This window comes from Pangasianodon hypophthalmus, chromosome 20, assembly GCF_027358585.1.
Source record: "Pangasianodon hypophthalmus isolate fPanHyp1 chromosome 20, fPanHyp1.pri, whole genome shotgun sequence".
In the NCBI taxonomy this organism is placed as follows: Eukaryota; Metazoa; Chordata; class Actinopteri; order Siluriformes; family Pangasiidae; genus Pangasianodon; species Pangasianodon hypophthalmus.
Genome location: NC_069729.1, coordinates 14,344,281 through 14,361,712, shown reverse-complemented (window position 1 = coordinate 14,361,712; position 17,432 = coordinate 14,344,281). Strand labels below are relative to the sequence as shown.

The window sequence follows — 17,432 nt, the reverse complement described above, 5'->3', positions numbered from 1 at the left end:
ACATGAATGTTATACCTTTGAGAAACCATGTTCCTGTCTCTGTAGCTAAAGGCCTTTTCAACATGTCTTGCAGCTCTCGCTTTTTGTCTTGACATGTGGCTACAGGAGGGATTATTATTTCTCATTTGCTCAGTGTGACAGCAATAAAACAAGGTAATCAAAAAGAAAATGACAGGTTTTACTTGACATTTATATGTGTACGTAGCTTGTCTGAATGTTAATGGGTGTTTGCAGTTACCTTAATGTACAGTAATTAGCCGTAAGTGAACTTCAGAGGTTACTCAGCAATTTAAACTAATTGTCAAAGCAAGCAGGAAGCATACCTAATATAATCCCTGGAAATGAGTTTATATAAGAAGAAGTAAGTAAACACTGGTATAGTTTGGATCTACTCATCCCCTTAGAGGGAAGTCCAAACAAAGTTAATCTGACTGATCACCTTTATATTATCCTATGAACAAACAATTCTATCATGATGGGCGTGGTTTCTTCCAGGGAGGCCCCGCCCTCATCCACAGGACACAAGGATTCACTGAATGGTCTGATGAGGATGAAAATGGGGTAAAGCATATGCTTTGTCCTTCACACTCATCAAATTTCAACCCAGTTGACAATCTATGGGAGATTTTTGAGCGACATGTCTAATATACACTCACATCACCACAACTCAGTGACACTGCTATGCTGAGAATGAACCACCATCCAAATAATATCTGCTCTATTGGTAGACAGGAAAAAGTGGAGCTTTAAGGACCACAACAGATGAGCTACAGTCAGTGGTAAACTGTCAAGATCACTGTACATCAAACTGGAACAACCACCCTTGAATCTGGGCAGCCGTTTTATTATAGAAGTCTTTCTACATTATAAAATGAGCTGGATGACTGAAAACCTTCCCAGGCAGATTTTAATAACATCTCCTTTCTCTTTTACTTGACCATTTTTACCCTTACTCACTCGTTTTTCCATAACACTTGGTAAAAGACGAGGGTGGAGGAAGGCAGATCTCAGAAAACAGGATGCTCATGTCAGGAAGCTGTCAGCCAGACAGGGTTAATGAGGCAATGAGGCAAGACATGTCTGTGTGAGGTCTGGGGGAGATATGTGTGCGTGTGTGTGTGTGTGTGTGTGTGTGTGTGTGTGTGTGTGTGAGTGAGAGTGAGGGATATATAGTGTGAGAGCAGAACTTTATACTTTGTCTTTTGAAACACCAAGTGAATAAAGATGGTAAAGGTGTATGGATTTGTGTATGTAGGTGGATGTATGTGCTTGGTTTCACATTAATGATGTGAGATCAAAAGAGTGCTGATATTTTTCATGCTCAATGCTCAATAAGCACATTCAGCTGGACTCTCTCAAGGCATAATACGGGTCATCTAGAAAGTAGTCATTTTGTTCTTGATGGAAGGAGAAGGGAGAGAGAGAGAGAGAGACAGAGAGTGGAGTCTTCTGAAGAGCATTTGTGGAGTATAATGAAATGACCCATAGCATCTCAGAATGCGTGACACATGAAAACTTGAGGCATATGTGCTACAACAGCAGAAATACACTCACTGAGCACTTTATTAGGAACAGCTTTTCACCTACTCTCTCATGCAATTATCTAATCAGCCAATCGTGTGGCAGCAGCAGTGCAATGAAGCAGCAGCTCCGGGTAATGTTCACATCAACCAACAGAATGGTGAAAAATGTGATCTCAGTGATTTTGACCCTGGCATGATTGTTGGTGCCAATTTTTAGTAGTCAACCAGAAAATAAAAAGATTGACTAGTTGACTAATTGTTGTTTCCATAGTTACAGGACTGTTACAGGACATAGCTTTTCTTAGACTGTTTTATTTGTGCAGCAAAGAATGAGTCAAACCACACATCAACCAACAGCCATACACTGGCTACAGATGACATTTTTAGGCTATATTGTTAATGACAATAAATCAGTGCAATAAATGTGCAAAATAATAAATCTCTGCATGATATTACACTATTTCTACCAATTCTTAAAATGCACTCATGTGGATTAGCTGGAGCTTCAGCTGAAATAGTTGATTCTGAAACTGAGAGCATGCAGTACACTGAAAAAAAAAGGTCATTGAGTTTACTTTATTCAAACGTGTCCATCGGTTCTACATGATTAAATTGAGTTACATTAACACAATTTGTTTTCATATATCCAACATGATTTGATCATGTATTTTCAAAGCCCTGAATAAAATCAAATTTAGTGCTCTCACCTGTGCTGAGGCTCAAACCAAGGTCACTGGTGTGCTGCTACAGCCACATTACCACTGCTTGTTTTAATCATGTTAATTTAATAGTATAGTCATTTATTCCTGTCAGTGACAACATCCTCGCAAGAATGTAATTAGTTTATGTTAATGCTAATTGACCAGGCTACTATACATAATTCATTCTAGTAATCAGAAACTTGTTTAAATTAAGTTTAGCGTAAGCAATGAAATCACATTTGGATGAGAAACTTAATATTTTTATGTAAACTATACGTAATATTTTTTCTTAAATCTGACTGCCTACCACTATACCATTTTTTTCAGTGTATGGCACAGAAGCTCCTTTTGGCTTAATAATGGATGGATGGAGGATGCAGTCTTGTGTTCTTGGCTGTGGTAGGAGTGGAACCTGATGTTGTTTTTTTGCTGTTCTAGCCAATTTGCCTTCAGGTTCAATGTGTTGTGCATTCTGAGATGCTTTTCTGCTCACCATGGTTGTAAAGAGTGGTTATTTGAGTTACTGTAGCCTTCCTGTCAGCTCAAGCCAGTCTGGCCATTCTCCTCTGATCTCTCTCATCAACAAGGCATTTCCACCTGCAGAACTGCTGCTCGCTGGATTTTTTTTATTTTTCTCGCCCTTCTGTGTTAACTCTAGAAACTATTGTGTGCGAAAAATTCTAGGAGATCAGCAGTTCCTGAAATACTCAAACCAGCCCATCTGGAATGAGGAAAGTTCCTTGTATTCAGAGTTGGTTTATGCGGGTACTTTGTTGATTTTCTGGGCAGTCCATTCAGATTATTAAAAGTACCTGTGTGTATGTCATGCCTTCAAGGTTGCCAGATTTTTCTTGAGTAGAAGCATCAGAGACAGGGTTTTCAACCACTTTTAAACACAAGCACTTGCCCTTAAGCCTGAAAAACTAAGGGATAGAAAATGTGGACTGAAAAAGCAGATCATGTTTATTTTTCTTTGCTGTCAAATGTAATACGATGTAACATAAAAGCAAAAGACGATTTAAATGTGAAAAAAGACTAATAGGAGTCTTTCTGAGTGTATTTATAGCTCAACACAAATGTCCACAAGACATCATGGTTGCATCAAACTGTCAGACAGTGGCACGGGACTTAATACTGCTCCTTGCTCGAGCCGACATCGCACAAGAAAAATGGGCTTAAGGTCAAGGTCAGAATCTGAGACATGCCTCTGTTTTTTTTTTTGGGCAAACTTTGTTCTGCGAGCGTAATTCTCACTCAACTGAGTCTGAATAGCACTGAAGTCTGTAGTTCTGCCTGAAGTCTAAATGTTGATGTGCGCAGTTTCATTATTAACTCCTCATTATGCACACTGAATACAGTCAATTATGTGTACACTTGGTTTTTAAGTTAAGATGCAAACCTATGACATTTGCGTTGACCACACATTCCAGCACCAAACCACCATTGTGATCTCCAGCACCAGTACGATTTTGAATGATCTTGGTAGGACTGTAGGGCTGCTGACTTTTAACTCCATTCTATTTAATTCTCTAAAACTCACAGGATTGCTGATGTGAAAAAAGAAGCCAAGCGTGAACCAGAAGATGAGGTGCTGTTGTCTTTTATTCGTCTTTTAGTTTGCAGTGTGTGTACAAGATCCACTGTTCCAAACGCAACCACTGAAACATTAAAGATCACTCACTTGAAAATTGGTTTTGAAAAATACAACGATTGCTCACAGGCTCCATGCCAAAGACAGAGGCCTATCCTGAAAATTAGAGCATTAAGAAGCCATTAGCAATTAATTACAGAGTCAGTTAGCCACTGATAAGTGCCTGCATCCTTCAGGAGTCATGGCTAGCTCATGCATTTTATTCACCGTTAATTGGATAGGTAACAAAGAATTGTTTTAACCCACTTTCACAAGTCATGAGGCCATTAAACCATTTAATAGAGAAATACTCTTTGGTTTGTGAATTCTTAATTAATGTAGATGCCAACATGTTTTTATTTTCATACTGAACAGCTGGTTCGGTCATATGTTCTGAATCTTCCTCATTCCCTGAAGGACACAGTAACACATCATGTCATGTTTAATTGTTGACCATCTTACAGATGTTCACATTCATTAATGAAAAAAACAAGCTCATCCTTCGCCATCCTCGCAGTGTCACAATAGCCACTCAATCACTCTCTCAATCCTCAAGAGTCAGGAGAAATATAGCTAACTGCATCTGTGTCTGTTTAATGCTCCAAATATTTGTATCTTATTCAGATAAACCTAAAGTGGGAGTGGCCTAAATCATAGGGTTTTTGTTTGTTTTCTTGTCTTGTTTTGTTTTGTTTTTAAATAGATAATAGAGATTTTTTTGCCCACAACAATTTCTAAAAAAATTTAGTTTACCAAAATACAAACAAACTAGTATGCTAATTTAAACCACCATGATCCTGATCAGGCAGTTACTAAGGATGAATGAATAAATGTGGTAAATGCATTGTTGACATTTACGTTAATGTGTGTGGTCAGTCTTTGCCCCACAAGTTCAATAATACATTTGCATATAGCTGAATACAGCTGAATATCATATTCCATCCCATTGGAAAAAAAAAAAGATTTACCTAACATTACCACTGTTTTCTTTGTTTATAGTTGTGTTATAACACATTTTGATATTTAGAAGGGTGGGCAAAGTTTTAAAACATCAGAGGATTTATGGTGCAAAAAAGTTTTCTTGTTTTTGATCCATGTCATATGTAGTGTGCACACATGAGCAGTGTTACCTCGTAGGTTGGAGGTTGTTAATAATTGCATGGAAGTTGAAATCTCAGCCCTTAAGTTCAAATCTCAGCTCAGTTGCTCAGCTCTATGCATGGATTAGATGCATGAATTCTGTTTCACTTATAACTTGCTTTGGATAGAAGCAAGTACCAAATCTAATTATTAAATATAAGTTAAATGTAGTCAGAACAGTTCTCACAAATGTACTAAAGCTGGACAGCCCTAAAATTTTTCTTTTTTGTTTTTCATTTTGTTTTTGCTTGCTTGCTATGCATTTACCCTGTTGAGCTGTGAACTGCTTCGAGAGTATATTTCATTTCAGGTATAAATTTCAGGTAAAAATATCAAATGTAAATGTCTGGTGTAGTCTTTATGTGAGTATCTGTGCTTCTATGGTTAGATGTTGGCTCCCAACTTTTAAGCCATCACAGCAGTAGCCTTTGATATGGCACCATCTAGTGCCCAAGGATCATCTCTGTCTGTTCCAGCAGTAGCACTAATCCGTTTCCTGTTTTTTGGCAGTCTGTAATATTATCTAGGCACAAATAAATGCACAAATGATATTGCGATTTGCTACAAGCTAGATCTGCCTAAGCACATTTAAATGAGCATTTTTCAAGCCTTGCATTAGAAAATGAGCAGACTTGATATGAGCAACACATTAACTCATTTGTGTGGTGGCCTGGTAAAACTCGTCACATCTTCAAATTTTGACATTTTCTATCATATATTGTTTTAAAACTACAGGCTTCCTTGAACTGAAATATATTTTTCATGAACTGAATTTTTCTTTTTTACACATTTCTCAACCGGAAGTAAAGGCATTTTAAAGTCTTTTTAAAATTGCATTTAAAGATTTCATTGAGACATCACTTACTTACACACTGATTGTCTAAAAGCAACTACTATTTATTGATTTCATTTGCATTTCATTTAATATGCAATAAATAATATTGGTACTGAAATAATCACTGATTAAATCAATAACTTGGCTCTGTTTGCTAAATTTATTAGATTTTAAACATTTTCAACAGGTGAAAGCATATTTTTAAAATTCACTAATAGCTTCACTGTTTAGCATTAAAAAAAGATTTTTAAATATAAATCAACACTTGACAAAGGTTTTAGATTGTAGTTATTCACAAGGGAAGCTAATTGTCCTACAAGCAGCAGGCTCAAAGCTCAAACAAGACCTTTTGACCAACCACTCACATATTTTTTAAAATTAATTCCCTTCATTAATCACAAGTCTGGTCATTTGTTAATGTTAACTAATGCTGTAATTGATGTAAGGGAACCTTAATGTAAAACATTATCAAAATTTCTTGTACTAAATCAGACTTACAGTTCAGAGAACTTACGAAACTCTTCAGATTAGCAAAACTCAAAGATTCTCACACGAGTCCGGTCACATAAACTCACTATTATAAGCAATGATTTCACACTTATACCACTGTTGACAGAGGAGGAAGAGTTAATTAAAATGACCTCTTCAGAGAAATCTGAGGGGGAACATTTTAGAAGGATGTCTGCGCTGCAGCTTTGTTAATATTTGATGGCTTGCTGTCGTCAGCTCTCCCGAGAACCCGTCTGCTCTAAAAATTCCAAATAGACAGCACAGATAAAGCTGTGATCGTGCAAAATGTGAAGGAGATTATGCGACAAAGCATGAAAGCATGACTCTGGTGATGTAGAGAATAATTTAGTTACTAAAAAAACCATACACTCTATTGATTATATAGATTACTCAACATTTGGTAATCGTGGCCAAAAGAACAGTAGAGAATATGCAAGCATGAAATCCCACAATGGTGGTGTATAAAAGATGAAATGCAGGTTAAATAACTGTAAAATATGAAACATTTAAAAGGTTTTGACCCATCTAATGCATAGAGCACAAACATAAAATATAGTTCGTGTTATAGAAGAGGAACTATGTATGTCTATGTTAAAGCTTTAGTATTGATCATGTGACTTTCTTGCATTGTGGAATATACAATATATACGCTCGCCAGGAACTTTAATACAAACACCTGTGCACCTGCTCATTCAAGAGTTTACACAAAATGGCGTGAAAAACAAAAAACATCCAGTGAGCTGCAGTTCTGTGGCTGGAAAAGCCTTGTTGAGAGAGTTCAGAGGAGAATGGCCAGACTGATTCGAGCTGACAGAAAGGTATGGTAGGTCAAATAACCAGTCTTTACAAGCATGGTGAGCAGAAAAGTATCTCAGAACACGTTGAACCCTGACAGGTTCCACTCCTGTCAGCCAAGAACAGGAATCTGAGACTATACTGTGCACAGACTAACCAAATCTAGACAGATGAAGATTGGAACTCTGTCACCTGGTCTACTGAATCTCGATTTCTGCTGCAACATGCACATGGTAGGATCAGAATTTGCCATCAACAGAATGAATCCATGGACCTAACCTGCCTTGTGTCAACAGTTTGTGGAACAGAATTTGCTATCAACAGAATGAATCCATGGACCTAACTTTGCATTGTGTCAACCTGGTGGTGGTATAATGGTGTGGGGAATGTTTTCTTGGCACACATTGTGCCAGTTGAGCATTGTTTGCTTGCCACAGCTTAATCTGAGTATTGTTGGTGACCACATGCATTCCTTTATGGCCACAATTTACCCATCTTATAATGGCTACTTCCAGCATGATAATGTGCCATGCCACAAAGCACAAATCTCAAACTGGTTCCATGAACATGACAGCGAGTCCAGTTTACATTAATGTCCTCCCCAGTCACCAGCTATGAATCCAACAGAGCACCTTAGGGATTTGGTAGAACAGGACGTTCACAGCACAAATGTACAGCTGATAAATCTGCAGCAATTATGTGATGCAACCATGTGAAATCATGTGAAGAACTGAGGCTACTCTGAAAGCAAAGTTTCCAATGTGATTTCAATTGATACATGATTTAAAATGTCCCATAGGCCAGTCTTCCACTGTCTGTCCCCATAGTAGTTGCCTTTTCATTTATCTACTTTAAGGTCTATTGAGCTGTTGCAGTTATGGGGCACTCAGGAGAATGAAACACGAACCGATCTTTGGACAATGAAAACAGAGCCTTGTCTAATGGAGGCTGCGGATGTTGACGCTGCCTGTAGCTTCTCGAATTCTGCCCCGGATGGAAATCTGAGTTGCCCTTCTCCTTGGCACAGTCTAGCCCTCTATTGATCTGACCTAGAGTTCTGTTAAATATCCTCTCAGACGATCGATGCCTATTCAACTACCAGCAAAACTCAAAATGCTCTGAGCATCCTAACACACCAATAATTAGCAAACATGCTCTGTAGCCATTGCTCATAGTGCTCCGCCAAAGCCGATAACATGATTAACATGGATAAACACAATCATTGATGGACTAAGTAAGTGGATAAATGTGCAAGGTGATACATCATGAGGCTTTTTGGCAAGCCATTACACTGTTAAAGGCAGATTATAGAAGCCGGAAAGGCTATCAAGACGCTGTATCTGTGCATGCATGTGTGTGTTTACAGATCATCCAAATAAGATTTCAAGCAAGTGCATTACAGATCTCAGAAGATGTAAAACCATTAACAACAGACAGCTGTCTGTTTTTAAACCCCCAAATATAGTTACCCAAAAGGGTCTATCCTTCATATAAACACTAGAGTGCAACCCAATTCTTCAAATGTGAATGCTAATATGCCCTTTACCACACTGCAAACCCCTTAATAATTCAAAACTCAATAGGTGTTTTGCAGAAGGAACAAACAAATGAAGTGCACCTTGGTATCGGTGCCTTTTTCACAGCTTGATCATTTAGTGCCAAGCAAGACTTGTTTTCTCAAATGGGAGTCTGACCTTCCATAAGCACATAGTGGAAACTTTTTCCATTTGCAGCTGCCTGTGATGCCCTCTTTTGTATGCAAACCTCTGGCTTCAACTGATAAAACTGAAAGCTTTCTGGTAAATTGGTGAACTTCTGCAGAGCTGATAATGTGTAAATGGGAAAATGACTTTCACCTTTTTTGGGATGCAAATTATGCCAGGTTTTTCTGCAATAAATATAAAACTATAAGATAGGCTGGTAAATAGCGGGTTTTATATTATATAAAGCAATTATTTCACTGTTAAGGTCTACAGATTACCAACCTACCATGGTATGTAATAGCAAACTGTTAATATGGCCCTTGCAAAAACACCATTGATTACTGTAGGGGTTAGTCATTTGTAGAACCTTTAGAAGTTACTTTGCAATTAGGGAAGCAATAAAGAGACTGATTACCATGAGCAAAGTGCCGCACCATATGATTATCAGTCACAAGGCACCCTGTTCTAATTATAGGGACCTGTCTTTTCTCCAAGACAAACACTGCACATAGAATAAATGACTATTAGTTGCTTTGAAATTCCATATTCATTTTCTCTGGCACTATTACTCAAATTACTCTCTGTATCTTCAAACTAAGACACAGAGGGAAATGGAAAAGAGTTGCTATTTGCCATGGCATTAGGTTCAGACCTTTATTTATTGTCCTACCTCTCTCCAGTGCTCAGGGCCACAATCCTTTCCAGCAAAGTTGCACTCCAGAAGCATGTCGTCCATACGATGTCGCGTCCGGTTATAGAACTCGGCCATGCTGAACCGGGCACCTTGGCGATCAGGCTCAGGGGCAAGCTGGAACCCAGGTGCCATGTTGTCCTCATACCCTATGAGTGGTCCCATAAAGAGAAGGTCACTGTAGCTAATCTGGGAACGACGGAAGGTGTTGTAGTTGCAGAGAGTGATGGCTGGGAAGGTCATGTTGGGTGCATTGCGCTCATCCAGCATGGTAACATGGTCATACTGCATGTAATAGACAACACGGTCACCCACCTGGATCAAGAACAGAGAGAGGGCCACCAGGAAGCACACTGCCCAGAGACCCTGCCTCACTCCAAACTTCTTATTCTCCACAAAGACATGGTTGGCACCATGAAGGGAACAACCACTGAAAAAGGTTGCCAAGTCAATATTAGGGGGCTCTTCTTCTTCCTCCTCCTCGTAAACCTCCAGCTCATCACACTCTTCCTTGTAAAGCCCTGGATCGCTGTCGCCACTCCGCACTACCCTTTTGTAGTGGTCATCAAAGCTGCTCGCGTAAGACCCCGCAGTGGGCTCATCTCCTGTTGTAACCGAGATTGTGCATGTAATTCGCACCATGATTAAAACTGGCAAACTTCAAGAATAACTGTCCAGATCAAGAGAATGCTTGTTTGCAGTAGGGACGGGTCCACCACAGAAAAGATGGCTTTTGAAGCAAAGTGCAGTGATACACAGCTTGATGGATTATGACCTTCCTTGTTAAGAGTCAATGACACCAAGGAAAGTCCAAAATGATTCGTAGCGCAGAAGGGGAATAAGTAAAATGATCCTTATAACATAGCTCGGTTTCGCTTAGGACACCATCCTCTTGGTTTAAAGTTCCTCAAAAAAAATGTACCTGATCAATCTTGCTAGAAGAATGAATCAGAACTCAGAAGGTCATGCTACCAATGCGTTCAAAGACCTAAATCTAGAGGCTGAAACCTTCTAAAGAGAATGAGCATGAAGGGTCGGAAGTCCCAAATATGTCCCTCTTCTCAGATCTGAGCATCTGAGGAGGATCTGCAAGGTTGAGATGAGTACCTCCTGCCCCCCCCACACCCACACTGATACATTATACTCCCATCAGGCCCTGCCACTGCTGCACTCAGAGCATGATGTCAGAACCTGATCATCTTTCTTGCCTTCCCACCAGGAGATATAAATGACTGTTTTTTAATGTGTCAGTAGATTGTAATTGCTAAGCCCAGATCTATTTAGATCATCCAAGATCACCTGTTGGGCAACTGGTAGCCCTGACCATCAAGCACATTATAGATAAACATTAAGTTGCCACTTTTGCTAAGACGTAGGCCAATTCCATATTTCTTGAGCACCTAAACATATGGGGTATGGGGTAAATAAAGCCTCAGGAAATACAGGATGTTGGTCATTTATTGTTGGCTTTGTGGCAACAAAGTGCAATAGTACGAAGGAATCTTTAACCCTGTCATTTCTTAATCTTTCATATAGCCGTCGCACACCTACAGCATAGTGGGTAATGTAGGAAAACATTAACCTAAGTGAAAATAAACTAACATGTTGATAAAAGAAGTTTAAACCAAAAAAAAAAAAGTTGATTTAGAATTTATTCATAAAATAAATCTGAAGATCACATATTAATTTTAAATATTGACATGCAGGTGGTTCAGGATGGAGTTTTCCTTTAGGTAATGCCAATGCAAACTGAGTGTTATCTCTATAATGCAGTCTATGGAAGGTTGATGCTCTCAGGATGAAATACAGGCTCGTTTGTACATTTTGCTTAAATATGCCAACATCTCATCTCTTCAGTTATTTTAGTTATATACATTTACATGAATTCATTTGGCAAATGCTTTTATCCAAAGTAACGTAAAGTTGAGAGAAGATTAAAAACCCAGCTCTCTCTGCATGAGATCATAGGGTTTGATCTCACAATCTTTCAAACACTACTTCTGAACCTTAACTCCTGAGCTATCACTGCCTAAGGCTTCATATTTGAACATATTTCATAATTTGGCAGCAAAATCAGCCTGGAGGCATTTACTATTATCATTATTTTATAATATCTGTTGAATTCACATTTACTTGACCATATTGCCTGTCAGAGGCTGAAAGTTCCAGCTCTCAGCATACACAGGGTTTGTTGACTTTGGCCAAATCACATATTCAGAGGCTTATTTTTCAAAGGACACAAAGTGCAAGTCAAGGAAACTGTAGCTTCTCTCAAGGCAAACAAACACTGCATTAGCAATACAACAGTCTGACTATGAAAGAGAGCTAGTGAACACATCTGCTGTGTTTCTCACCATTTAATAGTGGTTCATTAACAGTGCATTTTTTCACTACTGTTTAAACCAGGTAGGTGACAGTATGACTCCTAACAAAACTCAAACTACATGAAAAGATGAGTAAAAGCTGATACATCGAGCTGTACCCTAATACTAGTTCTAGTCAGTAGTAATAGATTTGCATTTATTACATTTTTTTCATTTGACAGAAACTTTTATCCATGTGTAGTCGACATGGTGCCCTGTTCAAGGATTCTATGGTAACAGTGGCTCTCTGGCAAATATGTGGTATGAACTTACAACCTTTCTCTCATTATGCAGAATCCTAAGATTTTTTTATATATAAAAATCTGTAATCTATTCTTGAAAGGAAATTTCCCCTATGAAGCATTTAGATGAAAAACAAACTGTGATAAAACAAACTGTGGCAAAACCTATGACCTGGTTTTGATTTTCCAAAGTCATCTAATGCATCAGAGGATCCAATGTCTTTTTCATTTCAAGCCCAGAATGTAAGTAATCCTTTTTTGTTAAAAATAACTTGTAGCTAATGAGCTTTTCCAATGATAGTTAATAGATATCAGAAATGATGAAATGATGAAATGATGATGCAGAATATCTGCCACAGCTAAACACCATCTTTACAGTGGAAAAATTTGAAAAGCAAAAAAAAAAAAAAAAAATAATAATAATAATATTTGCTTTTAGGAATGTTTTAGCACTTTAAAAGGTTTGATAATGCATGGCATGGAAATGGAAATTACAATTATAATTACAAATTTTTTACAATAAAAAGTTTTTTAATAGAATTCCTTTTCTACAATTTTTAACTTACAACTTTTAACCACCCTCATTCCCCAACTGACAAACCAAAGAACACCTTCTGACCAATCAGATTTGGGAACTGAACACTCCTGTGGTATAAACTATGTGTAGGTACTGTAGTATTCAAGACAATATAAAGTGAGAGCAATGATTCACCTAAATGTTAAATAGCTCACTGAATATTTCTGTACGGCGCATTACTTTGCATTTTTTCCTGCTTTTCCATCAACATTGCAGGAGTTGTGCCAGAATGTAATAAAATTACTGTCAAATCACTGTCCTGTAGGGAACCGGGAAGCGTATTTGGGTAACTGGTCTGTCATGAAGCCCAAGCCGAATAATGAAAAGAGTCGTCTCCGCGGAGCTGAGCCAACCTTCTGTGAAACTATGCAACCTCAAACTGTGTGTCCAAATCAGTAGAGGATTGTGATTATAAGACTATAATAATATTTTGGAGAAATGCAGTGTGAGGTACTTGACATTTAGTTTTAATGCACTCAGGACAGCAATATATAGCTGAATGGACTTTATTTCAAGGTGGGCTGCATTCCATTCTGACACGAATTTAACATTTCATTTATTTTAAAAGTAAATACCCAATTGTTTTTCAGTACAAGTATCTTTTTTCTTTCATATTAATAAATGTGAAAACCGTGAAATGAAACTTTTGCCTTTCATTTGAGTTTGATGGAGGAAAGGCAATGCTTTGTATGTATTGTGTTTGCTGAACGTGCTAGAAATTCCTCCCCATACAAAAAAAAAACACAAGATTTTAAGTGAAATTTCCATTTAAAGCTCCTACAAGTCATACAGCTTTTATCATCAGTCTATGAGATATACCTTTGCTGCCAGATCAAACTTCTTTATTCAACCCTTTGTAAAAACCCAAACAAAAACACACAGTGTCCTGTGTGACCTTTACAAATGCAAAGGATGGATTTATAATGTACTTGTCTTGTGCTCAAACTCAAACCACAAAGACATTAAAGCTGCTTCTATGGAGAAAACAGTTCCACCAGTTTGTACCATCACAAGCCACCAGATGGCATCAGAGTTCTAAGTATATAAATCTGAAACCATGAAACGTTCCTGTCTAATGCATTATAGTTGTAGTGTTGTGGTACTCAAGACCAGTCTTGAGATCACAGATCAGTGGTCTCGCTCTTGTCATAAACTCAGGTGAAATTTTACTCGGTCTTGTCTCAGTTTCAGCCTACCAAGACTTGAAATATTTTTCTGACACCACCCAAGACCATAACGCAGTTCTAATGTTCTCATTACAGTACAAAATGTGAATGTCTATCTCCATGTCTGCATGTGGAGTTATATAGCGCCTAAAACTTTCAAGTGACTGTGTTTCTAAATATTTCATCTTCTTATGTTCAAAATAATATAGCACAAGTACTTGTAATGCACAGCTGTATTTGGTCTCAGAAAGTTGTATGAGCCAAATTCTAGTGTATATTGCATTTTATTTACCTGCTGTACGCTTAAATCAAAGGAAATGTTTTGATTTGCAAATCTTTACATGTGCTGCTGCATTTCTTTAAAAAAAACCCTGATCTTCTGTATAATTAGCAAACTCTGCGGCATTTTATTTACCTCAGGCATGCACCCTAACCCCCCAATGCAATGATATAAAATACGATTACACTGCAGAGCTTGCTAGAAGAATGGTTTATGCTTAACATGTCCTATCTATGTCCTGTGCACTTATTTGTACAAAATGATCAAACCAAAGTAGATGGGTTAAGTTTTTGTTAATTCTAGAGAAACTTCATGTCAGGTTAGGAAGATACTACAACCAGCAAATTAACACATCCGAGTGTCTGGTCTCGGGCTTGACATGGACTCGGCCATGTGTGGTGTTGGTCTCAACTTGGTCTTGCCCCCCGTCATACTCGGTCTTGACTCGGACTCCACTGGCTATGGTCTTGATCTTGACTAAGTCTCAGCTACGGTGGTCTTGAACCCAACACTATATAGTTGTTATAGTGTGGGTATCGTTGTTATAGTGTGGGTCCTCACAATAGTGTCAACACAACACATTTACCTCGAGTCAGGGCATGAAACTTTCCTGTCGAATAAATCACAGCAAATGCAATTATGCGGAAAGCTCAGACTATAGAACCAGTGCTTGCAAATTTTTTTAAGCTCTATGTATGCAACTCAGCAGCGGACTGATCTTTCACATCCTGTATAGTGTGTTAACAAAAGAAAGCACTGTTTTTAATCAGTAGAGTGGCCGTGTGCTCAGATAAGCATTAATGATTAAATAAAGGTTGGAATACGTGTTGTACCATATGACATTTACTAAGGCCTGATCAACCTGAGGATCAATCAGGTACAGAGCTCAGAGCCACAATCCTAATAGCTCCGAGCAAAGAATTCGAGGTTCACTGATCCCATTTTTCATTTTTCACTTTAATAACTGCACAAGCTGTTAACTTTATTGAATCTCTGCACTTTCCCACGTCATATTGTAGAGCATCACTGGTTTTCAATTCTTTGCATGAGAAGCCTTTTTATTTCTGTGAAACTAGAGATATCAGGCTAACTAGCAAGCCACAGATTGTTTATGTGGACCATTTCCTTGATCGTTTTATTTCCAGCCAGCAACAATTTAGACTTTTTTTTTATTTACATAATTATGTTCTAACTAATATCTCTTATTTATGTCATGTTATAGTGTACATAAGTGTTTAGAGTTCAGTCTCGGTTGAGATTGTGCTGAATTTTCAGGTCTGTAATGTACAGTGTTACTGTAATTCATGCAAAACACTTTTATATATAATAATGAAATTCATATTGTAAAAATGATCCTTACTGACTTTGTATTAATAGTTGGTTAACATGGCATCTAGAAAAATACTTCATTGGGTCAGAAAACATAGAAAATACAACCTGATAATGCTTTAGACTAGCATGTTACTGCTGCTCAGATAGTCACAGATAACAGATCAGTACATCCTTAAACTGTAAATGAAAATGTCACAATTCAAAATGTCTTTTACATTTATAATTCAAAAAGTGTATATATTTATAACGCAGAGCTTTAACTTCAAAATGAGCTAATTAAAGCGTTCACTGTGTAATGAACTAATCATGAACGGCATTTACTTCATAATAAGATTATCCTGCACAAATCAGGTATGTATGTTATTAGTACCTTAATTATGACCTTGATTCCTGTCAGTCTGTTGGTGATAATGGAGGTGATCTAATTAATCCAGTTCGTCTTCATCACCTGGGTGAGTGTGAGGCCCGGAGTCTGCCCTAAATTAACCCCCATGCTGTGTCTGAAATCACATCCTCACTCACTCGTTCACTACTGACTTTGAAGACTATTCACATGTTACAAATTATCTAGCAAGCTAAAACCACAAAAATACAATTCAATAAACCTCTATACCTCTATGCACGCATCATACACTTTATTAGGGATGCTTATACGCTCGCTCATTTATGCAATTACCTGCCAATCATGTGGCAGTGGTGGAATGCATAAAATTATGCAGATACAGAGAGTTAATGTTCCGCTCAAACATCAGAATGAGGAAAAAAGTGATCTCAGTGACTTTGACTGTGGCATGGTTGTTGGTGCCAGACAGGCTGATTTGAGTATTACAGAAGCTACTGATATGGGATTTTCAAACACAACAGTCTCATGAGTTCACAAAAGAATGGTGCAAAAAAACAAAAAACATCAGTGAGTGGCAGTTCTGCGGGTGCAAACTCCTTTTTGATGCGAGAGGTTAGTGGTTACTCAAATAATCACTTTTTACAACCACGGTGAGCAGAAAAGCATATCAGAACACACCACATGTAAATCTTGAGACAAATGGACTATAATACCAGGAGCCCACATCAGGTTCCACTCTTGTCAGAGAAGAACAGGAATCTGAAGCCTCAGTGGGCACAGGCTCAAAGAAACTGGACAATTGAAAATTGGAAAAAAAAAAAAAACGTTATCTGGTCTGATGAATCTTGATTTCTGTTCTGACTTGAATTTGGCATCAACAGCATGAATCCATGGACCCAACCTGCCTTGTGCCAAGAGTTCACCCTGGCGGTGATGCTGTAATGTTGTGAGGAAGGATTTCTTGTCTGTTGGGTCCTTATTGGTATAATTGATCATTGGTATTGTTGCTGACCACATGCATTCCTTTACGGCAGCAATTTACCCGTCTTACAACGGCTACTTCCAGCATAACAATGCACCATGTCACACAGCACGAGTCTCAAACTGCTTCCATGAACATGACAATGAGTTCAGTGTGCTTCAGTGTCTTCTGCAGTCACCAGATCTGAATCCAGTAGGGCACCTTTGTGACGTGGTAGAACAGGAGATGAACAGCATGAACGTGCAGCTGACAAATCTGCAACAATGATGTGATGCAGTCATGTCAACATGGACCAGAATCTTAAAGGAATGTTTCCACCACATTGCAGAATCCATGCCATGATGAATTGAGTCTGTTCTGAGAGCAAAGCCAGGTCCTAAACAGTATTATTAAGGTGTTTCTATTTAAGTGGACAGTGAGTATAGAAGATAAAGAAGATTTTGGTGACACTTAGTTTTTATTAATTAATCGATTACAATTATGGTTTTTTTTGTCATTGTTATTTATTAATTGTTGTTCTGACATTTTTCTTCACTGTGATTCTTTTTTTCTTTATACTTATTGTTTTATTCATTGTCTCATATTTTATGTAAACCACTTTGAGATCTTAAGGCAAAGT

General features: G+C 38.0%; 1 protein-coding gene across 3 annotated transcripts in view; it reads right to left on the bottom strand.

Moving 5' to 3' along the window:
* asic1b (acid-sensing (proton-gated) ion channel 1b) overlaps nt 1-17,432 on the bottom strand; it is a 302,609-nt gene that overhangs the window by 97,420 nt on the left and 187,757 nt on the right. The window contains exon 1 of one of the 3 annotated variants that reach the window (XR_004580240.2): nt 9,508-12,397. The exons of 1 other annotated variant lie outside the window; for it this stretch is intronic. Coding sequence is in view for 1 of the 2 variants with exons in the window: in XM_026932688.3 (XP_026788489.1) it covers nt 9,508-10,170 (663 nt within the window). In the remaining variant the exon portion in view is untranslated. Of the gene's footprint in view, nt 1-9,507; nt 12,398-17,432 lie in introns of those variants that run through there. One more of the 3 variants, XM_026932688.3, reaches the window with a different exon arrangement.